Source organism: Dryobates pubescens, chromosome 6 (assembly GCF_014839835.1).
Source record: "Dryobates pubescens isolate bDryPub1 chromosome 6, bDryPub1.pri, whole genome shotgun sequence".
NCBI lineage: Eukaryota > Metazoa > Chordata > Aves > Piciformes > Picidae > Dryobates > Dryobates pubescens.
In genome coordinates, this window is record NC_071617.1 from 33543898 (window position 1) to 33558639 (window position 14742).

A 14742-nucleotide genomic window follows, 5' to 3' on the forward strand; every position below is an offset into this window, starting at 1 on the left:
AAATGATTCCTCTACCCACCCAAAATGTTTTTGTGAGAAATGTCACAAAAGAATAAATGAACAATTATTTATGGTTCTCTAGTCAATAATTCAGCCCAGTCAGAAAAGTCACATTACGTTTCTATATGCAGATTTTGTGTATTAATCTTTGTTGTGGATGTAGCTGTTGGATTTAAAAATAGTTCTGTCTTCATTGACATTGTCATGTAACACATACCTCTCAAACTTGGAAGGTTTTTTAGTGGGTCTATGTTGAAAATCATAGGTTTCTTTTCCTTTTACTATCCCAGGCTGTATCTTGGTAATGCTCTGCAATGACGTTATTATAAAAGAATCTTCTGAGAGTAAAGCTTTTACTGCATTAATAACAATTTCTGCTCCTGAGTTTCTGGTCTGGACCAAGCCTTTACCAGAATCACATTTAATTTGCATTGTTTCTTCAGTCCTGCAATTACTTCTTTAATATGGAGAAATGAACTTATATATTTTTAAAGCCTGAGGCTAGAAAAGGCACTTAGATCATATGGTTTGACTGTGCATTCATCAAAGACCAGTGCATATTTCTGATAAGAGTTAGCCTTGCATTGATCCCATTAACCTATATTTGGCTAAACTTTAACATCTAAAAAGGCATCTAGTCTCAACTAGTATGCCTTAAGGAGATGAAGTACCCACTTCTCATTGATAGATCTTTGAAAGTTTGTTATCTCTGCCATTAAGTAATTGCTCCTTTCTGTGATTCATTTGAAACTGACCTTCAGCTGTTGCGAAGTTCTTCTCTGCTGTGTTTTGTGAGTTTTGGAAGGTAGAGCTGATAGAAGATAGTTTCCTTGCAAGTCATTCATTATACTGTGACTTCTAATCTTTCTCTGCAGTGTTGCCTGTAGATTTCTCTATTTGTGAGGGGCCTTTAGAATTGCTCCACATCATTCTTGTGCTTTTGCTCATGGAAGTGACTGTTCTTACAGCAGCTAAAGCAAACTGAAGACATCCTGTATTGAAAGGGTGTAGAGAAACAGCAAGAGTAGATATCTGAGAACTGGGTTTTGTGGTTTTTTTTCCCCCCAAATACATTGCAATCTGCCCCCTGTTAAGAGGGGCTCCTACAGTCTGCAAATCATATAGCTGTATCAGGAAGTAATTTTCCATCCACAAAGTGGTGTGTATATGAAAATTCATCTGAAGAATATTGTTGAGGTTTTTCTTCTATTATTTTTTTGTGACTGTTAAACAGATGTGACTGTTAAACCTTCATCATCCTGGAAACACAATACTTCTAATTAAGTCCTTCATGTTTACAAAATTTGGACAGCAGAGTTTGAGTTACTGCTCTGTTCTTAATATGTATTATGATATATCTCTTGCAGACATTGTACATGTTGTATTTGGAAAATATGTCTACATGAGGTATTTTCATAGAATTGTCATGCTTTTCCATAAGTTTTCTGTTGCAGATAGCAGTACCTTTCAGAAAGAGTCATTTTCCGTTTCTGTATTCTATAGATTATATCTCTTGGGAAGTAGGTGTGCTTGTGTAAGTCCAATTTGCTGCAAAAAAAACCCCAAACCAATGATCCTTCAGAATTCATAGAAACGTGATTAAAGAAAAATACATGTAGTACTGAATATATATGTCTCAAAATTCCTGCTGTCTTTGTATGTACCAGAAAAATGCTGCTTTGCAGTTTGGTAATGAAATTCAGTAGTGTCACCTTGTACAAATTTGCAAGGTTACCATGATGTGACTCTTCATAACAGAAAGTACCTGACAATTCCTAAATAATTTGAAGTATGATACTTGTCTTTATCTTGAATAATAAAGCATTCTTTATTAAAACATACAACTAATGGTTGTTTTTCAGTGTGCACTTCTACTACTGTGAGGAAGTAAAATTTAGTTTTCTTCTTGGATTCAACTGTTTATATTGGTATCACTAATTATTTTCACTTAAATGTAATGTATTTATGAATAAAATAGCTTTGTAGCTATGACTGTGCTTCTATTCACTACACTGCAAGCTTGAAATCAGGTCCTGTGTGTTAGAAGTTAGATATTTGTGTATTAATGTGTTTGTGCTCTACTGCTGGTTTTTGTCTCTTTTTGTAGGCTGCTGTTAAACTCATATAATTTTCAGACATTTTGCTCAGTGTGTCTCCTTTCCTTCCACAGGTTGTGTAGCAAGGACAGTAAATTCCCCCAACCAACATCTGTTAAGAACTGATGATGTTATTAGTTGCTGTCTGGACCTTAGTGCTCCTAGCATCTCATTCCGGATAAATGGTCAGCCAGTTCAAGGAATGTTTGAGAATTTCAACATAGATGGCCTCTTCTTCCCAGTTGTCAGCTTCTCTGCAGGAATAAAGTTAGTATCTGGTGTAGGGTTTTTTGTTTGGTTTGGTTTTGTTTGTTTGTTGTTTTTTTCCCCAGTCTGTTTTGTTTGTGGGTTGTGTTTTTGTTGTTTTTGGTTTTCTCTCCCCTGTATAGGTGAGTATTTCCCTGGCTGTCTTTGCTCTCATTTCCTTTTCTGACATCTGTTTCTTTGGCATAGCTCCAGTTCTTGGATAGTGAGAGTGCGCTACAGAGAACTCCTGAAGAGATAACTCGTCTGTTGTTATTTTTAGCACACCAGTGTATTTGGGTAGTTTGCAGACAGACCTTAGAAACAGCTTCATTACAATTTTTTAGCTGATGCATTGCTATATTTCACTCCAGGACAGCATTTTATCTATGTGGGAAGAAAAGTATCAGTCTTTAACATTAAAAATATATTTTCCTTAACTCATTCATTATGAGGTAGCAGCTGTTGCTTGAAGATGTGTTATCTGCACTTACCTTAAGAAAATCCTTGTACACTTTGTTTTCTGGATAATGAGTTAATATGAAATTGGTCATTCTGTATGGTGGTTGCTGTACTGGTTTCCTATAAAATTTCAAATGCGCCTGAGGGGCCAGACCTCTGGTTCCATGCATTAAATAGTTTGAGAATATAGTATTTAAAATTGTGTGATGTTCCAGCATGGGGACTAATTTCAGCAGGACTGGCAAAAGTAAACGCCAAAAGCTGATTTCTGTTGGAGGCAGAGCAATGCTCTGTGAATGCTCATTCAGAGCCTGTGGTGAATACTGCAGAAGTTACGAGCTGTTGCACATTGGGCATACCAGCCTCATTCCAGATGCACAATGTACTTCTTCAGACTTTGCCTTGGACAATAGTCGAGATACAATGTGGTAAAACTATAGACATGCAGGCTATGAACTGCAAAACTATAAACCTGCATGCTTTATCTCCATTGTGACATTGAAGTGCTGAGGGTGTTTTTAGAGAGTGCTCTATCGTAGCATTAACAAAAATCTTATAAGATGCTCAGTAAATGGAAAAGAGATGTAACAGTTCTGCAGGTTTTTTTGGTGGTTTTTGATTCCTTCTGGATGGCAATGATCTGGGAAAATTTTTACTATTAGATCATTCATTACATTCATTGAATTTTTCAGAAACAAACAAACAAAGGCAAACTCATCATTTTGTAATGTATGAAAGAATGTTTTCCCCCAGGTTTCCATAAGATTTAGGGGAGAAAATGCAGGAGTTTTTTGTATTGTATCTTAAGGATTTAGTTGTCTTTGAGAGAAAAGTGTGAACTGTATACCCTGGGGTTCTCAGGATTATTTCTGAAGTGAGAGACAATGGAGAATTCCTCAATGGAGATGGTCCAGAGGTGGATGACTGATTACTCAGGGTTATAGTCTCAGCCTTCTGAAGTATCACATGTTGCTGCTTACTTTCAGGAGTGCTAAGTAAACTGATTGTTCTCTCTTTGTATCTTCTCTTTTGGTTATGTGATTTAGAATACATTCATAAAAGTGAAAATTAACTAATAGTAAGACTTGTGTACTTTTCCCTGTGTTTTTGCACCTTCTACTTGATAAACTCCAGTATTGTTTGGAGAAAGTTGGACTGTAACCAATTCAAAGAAGCTGTAACGTATTTTATTTTATTTTATTTTCATTTAAAAAACCCATAGCATTCAGTGGTTCTCTGGCTTACAAACTGATTAGGTTTGACACCAGAGGTGTTCCAGTTATCAAAGTAACTCTGATGTTCACAGGGTGCGTTTCTTGCTTGGAGGCCGCCATGGAGAGTTCAAATTCCTTCCTCCACCTGGATATGCCCCGTGCTTTGAAGCTGTCCTACCAAAAGAGAAGCTTAAAGTGGAGCAGAGCCGAGAGTACAAACAAGATCGTAGCTATACAAGAGATCTGTTGGGTCCCACTATCTCTCTGTCGCAAGCAGCTTTCACTCCAGTTCCTGTAGATACTAGCCAGGTATGGAAACTGAAGGATTGCACACATCTTATGGGCCTGCGTTAATTGAATGAATTTGTAACTTGTCTCAAAATAGTGTTTTGAGGGGTTTGGTAGGTATGTTCCATTGTGAGAAGCTCATAAATGGTGTGTAAAGCCTTCTAGTGCACACTAGAAATTTCATATATTTCTGTTCACAAACACTGTAATAAAGAACATTTTACCCTTATAGTATGCAAAAAAAAGAATATTTGAGCTTGTTCTGTTGTTATACATTTTTATTACTGTTTAATTACAATTGCTGAAGATTGCAGTATGATAACACTTTTAGACCAGCTTCAGTTCTAATTCTTCACTGAACTTGAAGGTTACTGAGAGTGGCATTTGACTCACTGTGGGTAGGGAGGGGTGTGCATTAAAGTTATATCTTGCCCTTTTTTTTTTTTTTTAGTGTAGTTGCAATGAGCAGTAGTTTTTTGATACTAAAGACCACCATTGTGAAAAACAAGATCAATTTATATTTGACTCAAGTTTGAGATGATACAAATTCTTGTACAATTTGTGCTCAGACTTTACCATATTTAGGAATTATTTCCTGAAAAAACATGTAAAAAAGGGAAAAAATTGCTACTTTGATACTATTATGTGCTAAATGCAGCATTCTACATGTGTCGTGTAATTATTTCTCAGTAACACCAAAAATTGGGTAAACGTATCATGATTCACAGCACTGAATATTTGAGGTGAGGCAGACTTGATTTCAAATTTTGGAGGTATATTGGCATGCCATCCTGATTTAATTTGTCACCTGTCATCATAACCTTTTTTTTCCCCACCTGAAAATCCATTCTTTAGTGGTTATTTTTTCTGTTTTTCACAATATTACCTTGGTTGTTGAGATTTTTAGCATTTTGTAAGCTGATAAATAGTACTGCTTTGAGTAGATACTAGCTATTAGGAACATACTGCATGCCAGTTGGATGTTTTGGGTTTAAAACTGTTTAAAACTGGTTGGTTGGCCAAACTCTGGAGCTTGTATGTGCATAGGTTGAAGTAATTCTTGATCTAAGAATTCTTCCTTGTATTAACTAAACCTAAGTTTTAATTTGGGAGATGCTGAATGTACAAAGTTTGTCTGTTACAATAGTTTGAGTGGCACTGTCAAGCAACTTACATATAATAACCTGTTTTTTTCCTTCCCTCTTTAGATTGTTTTGCCTCCCCATCTGGAAAGGATCAGAGAAAAATTAGCGGAGAACATCCATGAACTTTGGGTTATGAATAAGATTGAACTTGGCTGGCAGTATGGACCGGTATGTACCCTCCAACTTAATTTTCTGTTAATTATGTAAATAATATTTTTTATTATTACTATGTAATACTATATGGCACATTGATTTCAGTGTACCAGAGGTGGTAAGGCTTTTGACCCTTTCAGCCAGAAGCAGGTGGAAAGAAACTATGATGATTTGGCCCCGTCTGGGGACCAGATGCCCACCAAAGCCACTCTTTCACTCCCTTTCTTGCAGGGATAGGAGAGAGGAAAATATAACAGGAGCCCCATGAGTCAAGATAGAAGCAGTTTAGTAAGGCAAAAGTGAAAGCAAAGGCTGCACATGGAAACAAGGGCAAACAAAGATGTTATTCTCTTCTTCCCGTCAGCTCCGGCTGCTTCCCAGGAAGCAGGGCTTTAATATGTTGTAGTGGTTGCTTGGGAGGACAAACGCCATCAGTGCATGTCCCCACACTCCCTTCTTTCCCTTAACTTTTACATCCAAGTTGATGTCATATTGCAAGGAATATCTCTTTGGTCAGTTTGGGTCAGCTGGCCAGGCTGTGTTCCCACCCCTCAGCTTACTGTTGGGTGGGAGGAATGCTGGAAAAGCACAGCCTTGGTGTGCTCAGCAGCAGCCAAAACACTGCTGGTGTGTTCCACCTAGCACTACAAAATAAATACAGCACTACAGAAGATGCTATGAGAACTAACTCCATTTCAGACAAATCCAACACATTCTGAATGAAAATTCCAGTATTAAACTGTTTGGTGCTGAAATTTTCAGCCAATCCAACTGACAGCACAGAAAGCACATGGTGGGTTTTTTAATTTGTTTTTTTCTTGGTTAAAACGGTTTCGTTTCCTGGTGGAGCAAGCCAATAAAAGCAGTTATTCTTAGTTCTTCTCATATGTACTGATTGACAGAATTATAAAACTTATTTTTTCATAAAAATATTGCTTATAGGAAATTTCATTAAATCCGTTTTTCCTTCTTTCCATTTCTTCAAGACCAAGTCTACTTTAGGTACTCTACCTTATCTCTTTCCTACTTTTCATGGAGTATGACAAAAAAAAATATACCTGGCTTCTGGCTTTGATACAAAATGCATTCTATGTTGTCAATATGTTGGGGTTTTTTTCTTTTTTTCTGTTTGCTCATAAGGAAGTGTACAAGCTAGTTTTTTGGATAACAGCTTAAAGTGTTGTTTATAAAGAATTATTGCTGTGAATAGTGTATAGAAATATACAGTAGATGCTAGGTGTAAGCATCAAAACACGTATGTGCATGTAGAAACATGTATTCTATGTTTGCTAGTAAAAGATTTCAGATTTAATGTAACTGGGCATAGGAATTATATTTAATGTAACATATGGCAGTACTTTAAAAGATTTGATTGACAGTGAAGATCTCTAGATTTTTTTTTTTTTTTGTTTCCCCAGCAAATCAGCACAAAACACCAGTTAAACTGATGTGTCAAAACATTTTAATTGTTGTATAATCATACCAACTGTGAAGCAATCTGTGGGAACTTTTAGTGTATTACTTACCATCTAGAATTTAATCGCACAGTTGAACACTATTTTCATTTAAACAATATATAGTAAGTGTGAAGTTTAGCACTTAAATGTTGTAGTTACATCAGAATGAAACAAGCAGCTAAACCTTTCAGCTTTCCATCTCCAGCTTTACTGTTTTATGATTGGCTGTGATCACTTCAGTAATGTGACTAAGCATATGCTGGTCACCTTCTGGAGACTAACTTCTTTATCATATTGTTTTCTCACGGATGATTTCATCTGTTTAGACCACTGATGTCAAGTCTAGTTATCTCAAATGATGCACTGTAGTTAATGAGTATTGAGGGAAGGTATGAAATGGAAATTAGCTGGCTTAGATGCACACCATCTCAGTTCTCTAATCTCAGTTGCATTTGATGTAAATTTGATTAAAATTCAGAGCAAGATGCATTATATGTAGTAGCTAGTGGCGATTTTTCACCAAGTCAGAAAGTTCAAAGGATAAATGTCTCTCCAGATTATAAAAAACCCAAACAGCTGAAAATTGTATTTTATATTCCCTTCTACATGCCTGTTTTGTCAGATCTATATGTACCAAAGTATCTAGTACTGTATGGTGTATTACTAATGTATTTTATTTATGTAATAGAGTAAAACAGCAAGCTAGAGTAGCAAAATTATTGTCTTTTGTTAACTGGCTTCATTATAATAAGTCTGAATATGAATGGCATTTAGATAGCCAACTTGAAATCATCAGATGTATCTATGTATTGTTGTTTCTGATGAACTTTGCTGTACTTTGCTTTGCTGAACCAGCCACAAAGATAAAGAATTGATAGCTGTCAAAAGTTTTGTCATTTACACAATATATTTGGAAGGAAGTAGATTTTTATATTGTGCTCAGGAAAAAAGAAAAAAAAAAGAGCAGGAAGGCTACCTCCAAAATATAATGAATATATATGAGAAGCATTGTACATTACATCTGTAGAGTGAAAAGAATCTCACTGGAAGAAATTCAATTACCATTGGAATTCTGAGGAAAACACATGACGGCCAAGATTTAGATTAGCTGTACACAGATATAAAGCAGTCCTGCATATTGGAAACTATACAGAATCTTTATTAATGCAAATTACCATTGGTCTTAGAAACACATTTCAGTGTTCATTAAAAGATGTTTTTTATTTTAGTTGTTAATGATTTTGATCAAGTAACTTGACAGTTGAATTGCTTGAATTGCCCATCCAAAGAGGATCAATACAATAACATGAAGATAAATATCCCTTGGAGATTTTTTTTTTTCAATCCCAAACATAAGTTAAATGACTGCTATTCACTTTGATAATTATTATGTATTTAGATCAAAATGCAATATATGTTACTCAGAAATGTTATGGAGAAATGTGTGTTGGTTTTTTTTTAAATGAAATTAAATAAACCTCATTGAGCAGTAGTGTACAGTTTAGGTCTTGTTATAGAAAAATACAGTAGCAGTAAAGTAATGTTCCAGTCATTTTTGACTGCTGAACAGTTGCATTCTGCTTGTATAGTACTGGACATAACTAAGACAAAAACTTTTGCTGAATTAAGAAGTAGGGTTGATTTATCCTTTATATTCTTTTATTGGCTAAGGACTTCAGTGATATTCATATTAACATATTTATGCAAACTGGATGTATAGTTGTTCAAACATGGTGCTGAAAGTGGTTTGCTATTTTATGGCTCTAGGTCAATACAACATAGATAACACTTTTCTTGAACTTTGATTATTCATTTTGGAGGTCTGTGTAATGAATTGTACAAATTAGCATTTATTCCACTTGAAATCTGCAGATGCGTGTTCTGCCTTACTTGATCATGCACTGAGAACACAATACTTTCTCTTTTGAAGTGTTGTTCAGTTTGATTAATTCTGACAGGATCAATGTAAAGCATTTAGTGTTTTGGGCTTTTAATTTTATTTTTTTTTCTAATTTTTAAGACACATTAAACTTATTTCTTTACTGTCTTTCCAGGTGAGAGATGACAACAAGAGACAACATCCATGTTTAGTGGAGTTCTCAAAACTTCCAGAGCAGGAAAGAAATTACAATTTGCAAATGTCACTTGAAACACTGAAGTAAGTTGCTAAAAGTTTTGAAATGTATAGTGAGAGTTTCCTAAGGAGTTGCAGATTCCAGAATTATAAATTGACGTGTGAATTAACGTTTGACATGTAGGTTAGGGTAATAATATGAAAAAGGAGGAGTGAGATACATTAATGAATAATGTATTTGGCACTGAAAACTGCTTTGATTATCTTTTTAGTATCTATGGAATTTTTTAATTATAGTGGTGATGCTGATTCTGAAATGGCAACTCAGGCAATTTTCATCCAGTTTGGAGGAAAGAAATTTAAGCTTTAAAAAAAAATCTTTGCCTCTTACTTCTCTTAATTCAATGTAGTTTAATTACATGTAATTATCTTTAGTGACAGAGCACTTTGACAGCCAATAGATATTTTTGGATGTGACTTGGGCTTTACTTCAGGTCCCCTTGCTGTTTCGGTGTGATCTGTTTGTATTGACGCAAAACAATAGTAAGCATTCTCTCCTTTTTTGGATGAGCATTTAGATGCATGAATGTCATGGAAGCTTTACAGATCGAATGCTAGAAATTTCAGTGAGATCTTCATGCGTTTGTTCAAGTAATCTAGTTATCTGGCCTGCAGAGATGCAACTCCTCATCTCAGCTTTGTCAGTAGAGCAGATGAGAGTTCTTGCTTTTCTGCAAATACATTGAAAAACTATTAGTGTAAGTAATTTTGTCTATATGTAGTATTACATGTAGCCAACATGCTAAAATATTTCTCATACTGGTAAATGCCCAGTGTTACATGTGGCTCCCCAGTCACTCCTATTTGCAATCCATTGAAATTTGTTTGGGGTTTTTTAAAGTATTTTTTCTTGTTAAAATAAAGTTGCTATTGCCTGTCCAGAGCATTAACATGCAGAGTTTTAGGATGATAGGATGACTATCTGCATGTGGTATTACTTTTCTTGGAATATTTACAAATTATCAATTACTTTTAGTAAGTTTATTACTTATTCTAGAGAAAGCATTTTCATTAAATGGGTAGTATCCAAATAATTTAACATTCAGTCTTCCAATGGTTTTCAAAATTTGTATGCTTACTCAGCTCAGTCTTCATTACATTCTTGTATTAGTAAATTCTTGTATTTTTGAAGCCTGTGGTAGCTTGAATTGTAAGATATTTTGACTTTTTCTTCTAGATGTTTCTTATTTACTAGCAGTCATCCTCAATGGGATACAGGGGGGAAGAGGAAAAGAAATTCCTCTAATTGGCCTCAAACTGTATGGCATGCTTGAAGTAGTTGCAAGATATCAAGAATAACTCTTACTGTCACTGGGGTTTCTTTTTTTGTTGTGGTTTTTTTTGCTGCTGGTTTTGCTGTCAGCTCTACTAGGTAAGAGGCAGAAAACAAGGACATTCTAAGTCATTATCTGACACAGTATTTCAGTATATTTTAATCTCTGTATATTTTTTCATCATATACTTGTATGAACTATAAAAATTATTTACTATATAAAATGTCAAGATTCAGGAATGAGTTATTGCTGAAAATTTCATGGAATTAAAATATGCTTGCTCACTTGCTTGTACTATTTCTGCACATTCTTGTATAAATTTTGGGTTTTGGTGGGGTTTTGTTGTTGGGTGGTTTTTTTAATGCTTACTATTTTGTGATTGACTTCCCCATTTCTGTTTGTTTACTCAGTTGTTTGTGATCATTACATGTATCAATATTATGCCGTTTCTTGTTTAGCTTTGAAGTGCTTTAGGGGTCTTTCAGGTTATACCAATGATGCACCTAGAATTTTCTGTGTCTGTGTAGAGATAATCTAGGGTTCAAATTCCTGTTCTCCATTACAAGAAAATAGGTTTACCAGGAGTTAGTTCCTCTCTACTGCTTTCCACTGTTAGATACATCCTCTCACTTATGATGGTGATAGCTGCATAGATATTATGTATGATTTATGCCAGTTGAGATTTAACTGCATGGGATATTCTTAGGAGACAGTGTGTTTTGTGGGAGGTGGCCACTGCATATTGATTTCCTCTTATCTGATTTTACCATCTAATTTTAAATCATGGTTCTCAGGCTGTAACAGTAGAATTTACTTTATATAGCTAGTACTAAAAATATGCTGGAAGAATCTCCTTAAAACATTTCATCTGCCAAGAGAAATGCTACTAGAACAATATTTATGCTTTTTTTTCCCCCCAGTCATTCCAAGAGCAGTAAATACAGGTAAAGCTAGACTAGAAAATATTTTTTAACTAAGTGGCAAGAGCAAATGTAAACCTTGTTTTTCTACTCTCCCAGTTGGGAAAACTGGGAATGGAGTTCAAGGTTTACATTTGTAATTTCTTGTGTTTCAGTCAGATTCAATTGAAGATATTACTGTCACCCTCAGATTTTAAGACACTTCTGATCTGATTCTAAAGTGGTCTCTGACTTCTGTAATTTTATTGTCAACATTTTTGTAATGCACCTACTCTAAAAAACTAAGACTTGCTATGCAAATGGAGGAAAAAAATAACTGTTGAGTTGCAGATCAGATTCTGGAGAAAAATAATGTTTAAGATTTATACTGGTGGATGGTGTGGCTGTAAAGAAAGGAAGAGATCTGAAGAAATCATAAACCTGATTAATACTGTCAACTCTGTTCTAAGGTTAGAGAGAGAGCATGTATGTTTTCTGAAATGAATTGCATCTTTCAGAGTCGGGCCAGAATGGGATCAGTCACTGGCCCTTTATTGAAGCTTTGTGGTACACTGTGTCTAGCTTGAATCCTTTTCTCTGAAGTGGATTAATGTACAGCATCCATACCAAGCATTAAGATGACAGTTTCAGCCTAATGGTTGTCATGCATTCTGCTGTCAGTCCTCTCCTCAGTAGTATTTCTTAACAAAATCCAGATCCAATTACAATCTCTGAACAGCAGCCTGTCTTTGTAAAGAAGACATATTCTAAGGATAACAAGTGACATTTCCTGCCTTTTCTCCTTTCGTGAACTTCCAAGTAAATAACAAAAATATTTTGATATAAAGTGGTATGAGCATGTACATAAGCAGTATAAATAAAGCAGAAGTATGTATTTCTAGGGCAGAGAATCCTTAAACTGATGCCTCATATAGATAAAACAGATTGTACGATAGTTCATTTTGAGTAGTCTAAAATTTAAGTACTAAAATTTTTGGAACATTTTGTGGCATTTTCTTAACACTATCTGAAAGCTGCTTATATATGCACAAAGGGCTGGTGCTGTTTTTTCTATATTGTTGTTAATCCCACAGAGCTCATTTGTGGTATAGCGCCATTTATATATGGCAGCAGCTCTGAATATAGAAGCATTGGCATTAATTTATCTCTGATTTCTGTTTCTAGAACCCTGCTGGCCTTAGGCTGCCATGTTGGAATTGCTGATGAACATGCTGATGAAAAAGTGAAAAAAATGAAACTTCCAAAGAAGTAAGTTGTAATTCAAATGCATCTTTTTGTTAGGCAGAGTGAATTAAGCGGATTGGATGTTAACAATTTGATAGTTGTATTGTTAGTGTTATTGGTATGCAGATATGCATATAAATTTCCAGAAATTTACACACATCTTCATCTACTCTTCTTCTTTTAGATGTTTACAATCTTAAGTGCAGACAGTGTACTGCAGAAACTTGATAAAGAATTTTTAGAGTAAACTTGTCAGTGTATTTTGCTGTGCTGCATATATTTAAAGGGTTTTGGGAAGCAACTAGCTTGAAACAAATTGTCAATGTATCATTATTCTTTATGTTGAGAGACAGATTATTTCTACAGACATATTGAATATACGTCACTTTTTTCCTTTGCAATTTCTATTAAAATTGTCTTACTGAAAACTAACTGAAAGTTCTGTGCTTTTTGACAGCTACCAGTTGTTGAGTGGATATAAGCCTGCTCCCATGGATTTGAGTTTTATCAAACTGACCCCCTCTCAAGAAGCTATGGTAGATAAACTAGCAGAGAATGCTCATAATGTATGGGCCCGGGACCGTATAAGGCAAGGCTGGACATATGGTATCCAGCAGGTAAATGCTAACTTCAATCATTTGAAAATGCACTTAGGTGTTTCAAAATTAAATGGGAATAACATGTATACAAAACTAGGAAGAAGCAGCTAATGAGTGTGAGTCTGTCAATCAGAGAGAGCAAAAATACTTAAAGCAATCCTAAATCTTCTAGCAGTATTTTTAAAATGGTGTTGTATTCTTGCACGGTATCTGGATCTCAGGGTGAGAAAATTGCATTCAGGAAGCTAATATGCTCTAGTATTTTTGGAAGTGTAAACATTGACTTTCAGTAGAGGAATCATTAAGATGTTTGCAGTCCTGGGAATTGAGTAATTTTGTTTATCCAGGGAAATGAGAATGTAAACTTGTAGTAATCACTTTGCTTATATGTTGCATTTCTGGCAGAAGCCATGTTTAACTGAGAATAGTTAGAACAGCCTCTAAGTTCCAGTCCTACTTTAGTGGTTTGTTTCAGTGAAAGTGAATGCTACGTGGGTACGTATCACAATGTGTTAAGGGAGAGGAGTAACCATTACACACGATGGATTCTTAACAGCAAAACTCAGCATCTTTGTTTTCTTTTTTAAAAATAATCAATTTGGTATGCCAAGATCTTAGTTTATTATTTTTCAGAACAGTTACTATATGAATTTTCCCTCAGGAGTCATGTTTTCTGTTCTTTCTGTGATTATTCGTGAATTACATATACAGAAAAGTAGCTTCACTTCTGTTCCTAAATGTGTGGTAGCATATCACAGTGAAATTTTAGGAAAATTAACCCACTGGGGGGAAAAAAAAAGTTGCCATGCTTTTACTCTGGGCATAAAAGATCATTTATATGGCAAAAATGATAAACAGATGTTTTGTAGACACATAATCTTTCCTGCCTACAAACAAGTGTTTTGATTTTTGGCAAAAATTCAAGTTAAACATTTCAGCATATTTCAATTTTTATTTTTTTTTTCTACATGTGACAGTTTAGGCCAAAACTCATTCTCTTTGCAATGCATTTGTATATAGAAAAAAAAAAAAGAAAGAGGTGAATCTGATTTTATGTATATTAAATTAGGCAGTTAAATTCACCTTATCACATAGTGACACTACATTTGTGTGATGTGCGCCACATAACATTTCAGCGTTGTCTGTTATAGTGTCTTACTATAAAGCTCTCATTTTGCTACTTTGTAAACTATTTAGGAAATTTGGGTCTAAGCAAACAATGAGCCAATTTTCATGTTTATAATGTATGTAATATCCCCTACTGGACAGATAATATATTGGTGGTGCAACTTCCCTACTTAAAACAGGATTACATTTTCCCCTAATACTGCATCTTTAAATAAGAGAAGGTGGCTCTTTGAAGTTCTCTGTCACCAGGTAGGAGGAACAATGTGAGTCTTTGTCTCAATATGCTCAAAAATAAATTATTCTGATACATTATGGAATATGCTCAATAATTTACACCATGCCCCAGATATTTTTTATTCTTCCAGAAACCAAACATTTTCAATACGTGGCCTTGTCATTCAAGGT

The 14742-nt window shown here is 34.9% G+C and overlaps 1 protein-coding gene across 1 annotated transcript in view; it reads left to right on the plus strand.

Moving 5' to 3' along the window:
• Window positions 1–14742, plus strand: part of RYR2 (ryanodine receptor 2) — a 377267-nt gene that overhangs the window by 203983 nt on the left and 158542 nt on the right. Inside the window, exons 20-25 of the mRNA XM_054162288.1 lie at window positions 2171–2363; window positions 4108–4324; window positions 5512–5616; window positions 9113–9216; window positions 12551–12634; window positions 13068–13227. Of these exons, the coding sequence (XP_054018263.1) occupies window positions 2171–2363; window positions 4108–4324; window positions 5512–5616; window positions 9113–9216; window positions 12551–12634; window positions 13068–13227 (863 nt within the window). The remainder of the gene's footprint in view (window positions 1–2170; window positions 2364–4107; window positions 4325–5511; window positions 5617–9112; window positions 9217–12550; window positions 12635–13067; window positions 13228–14742) is intronic.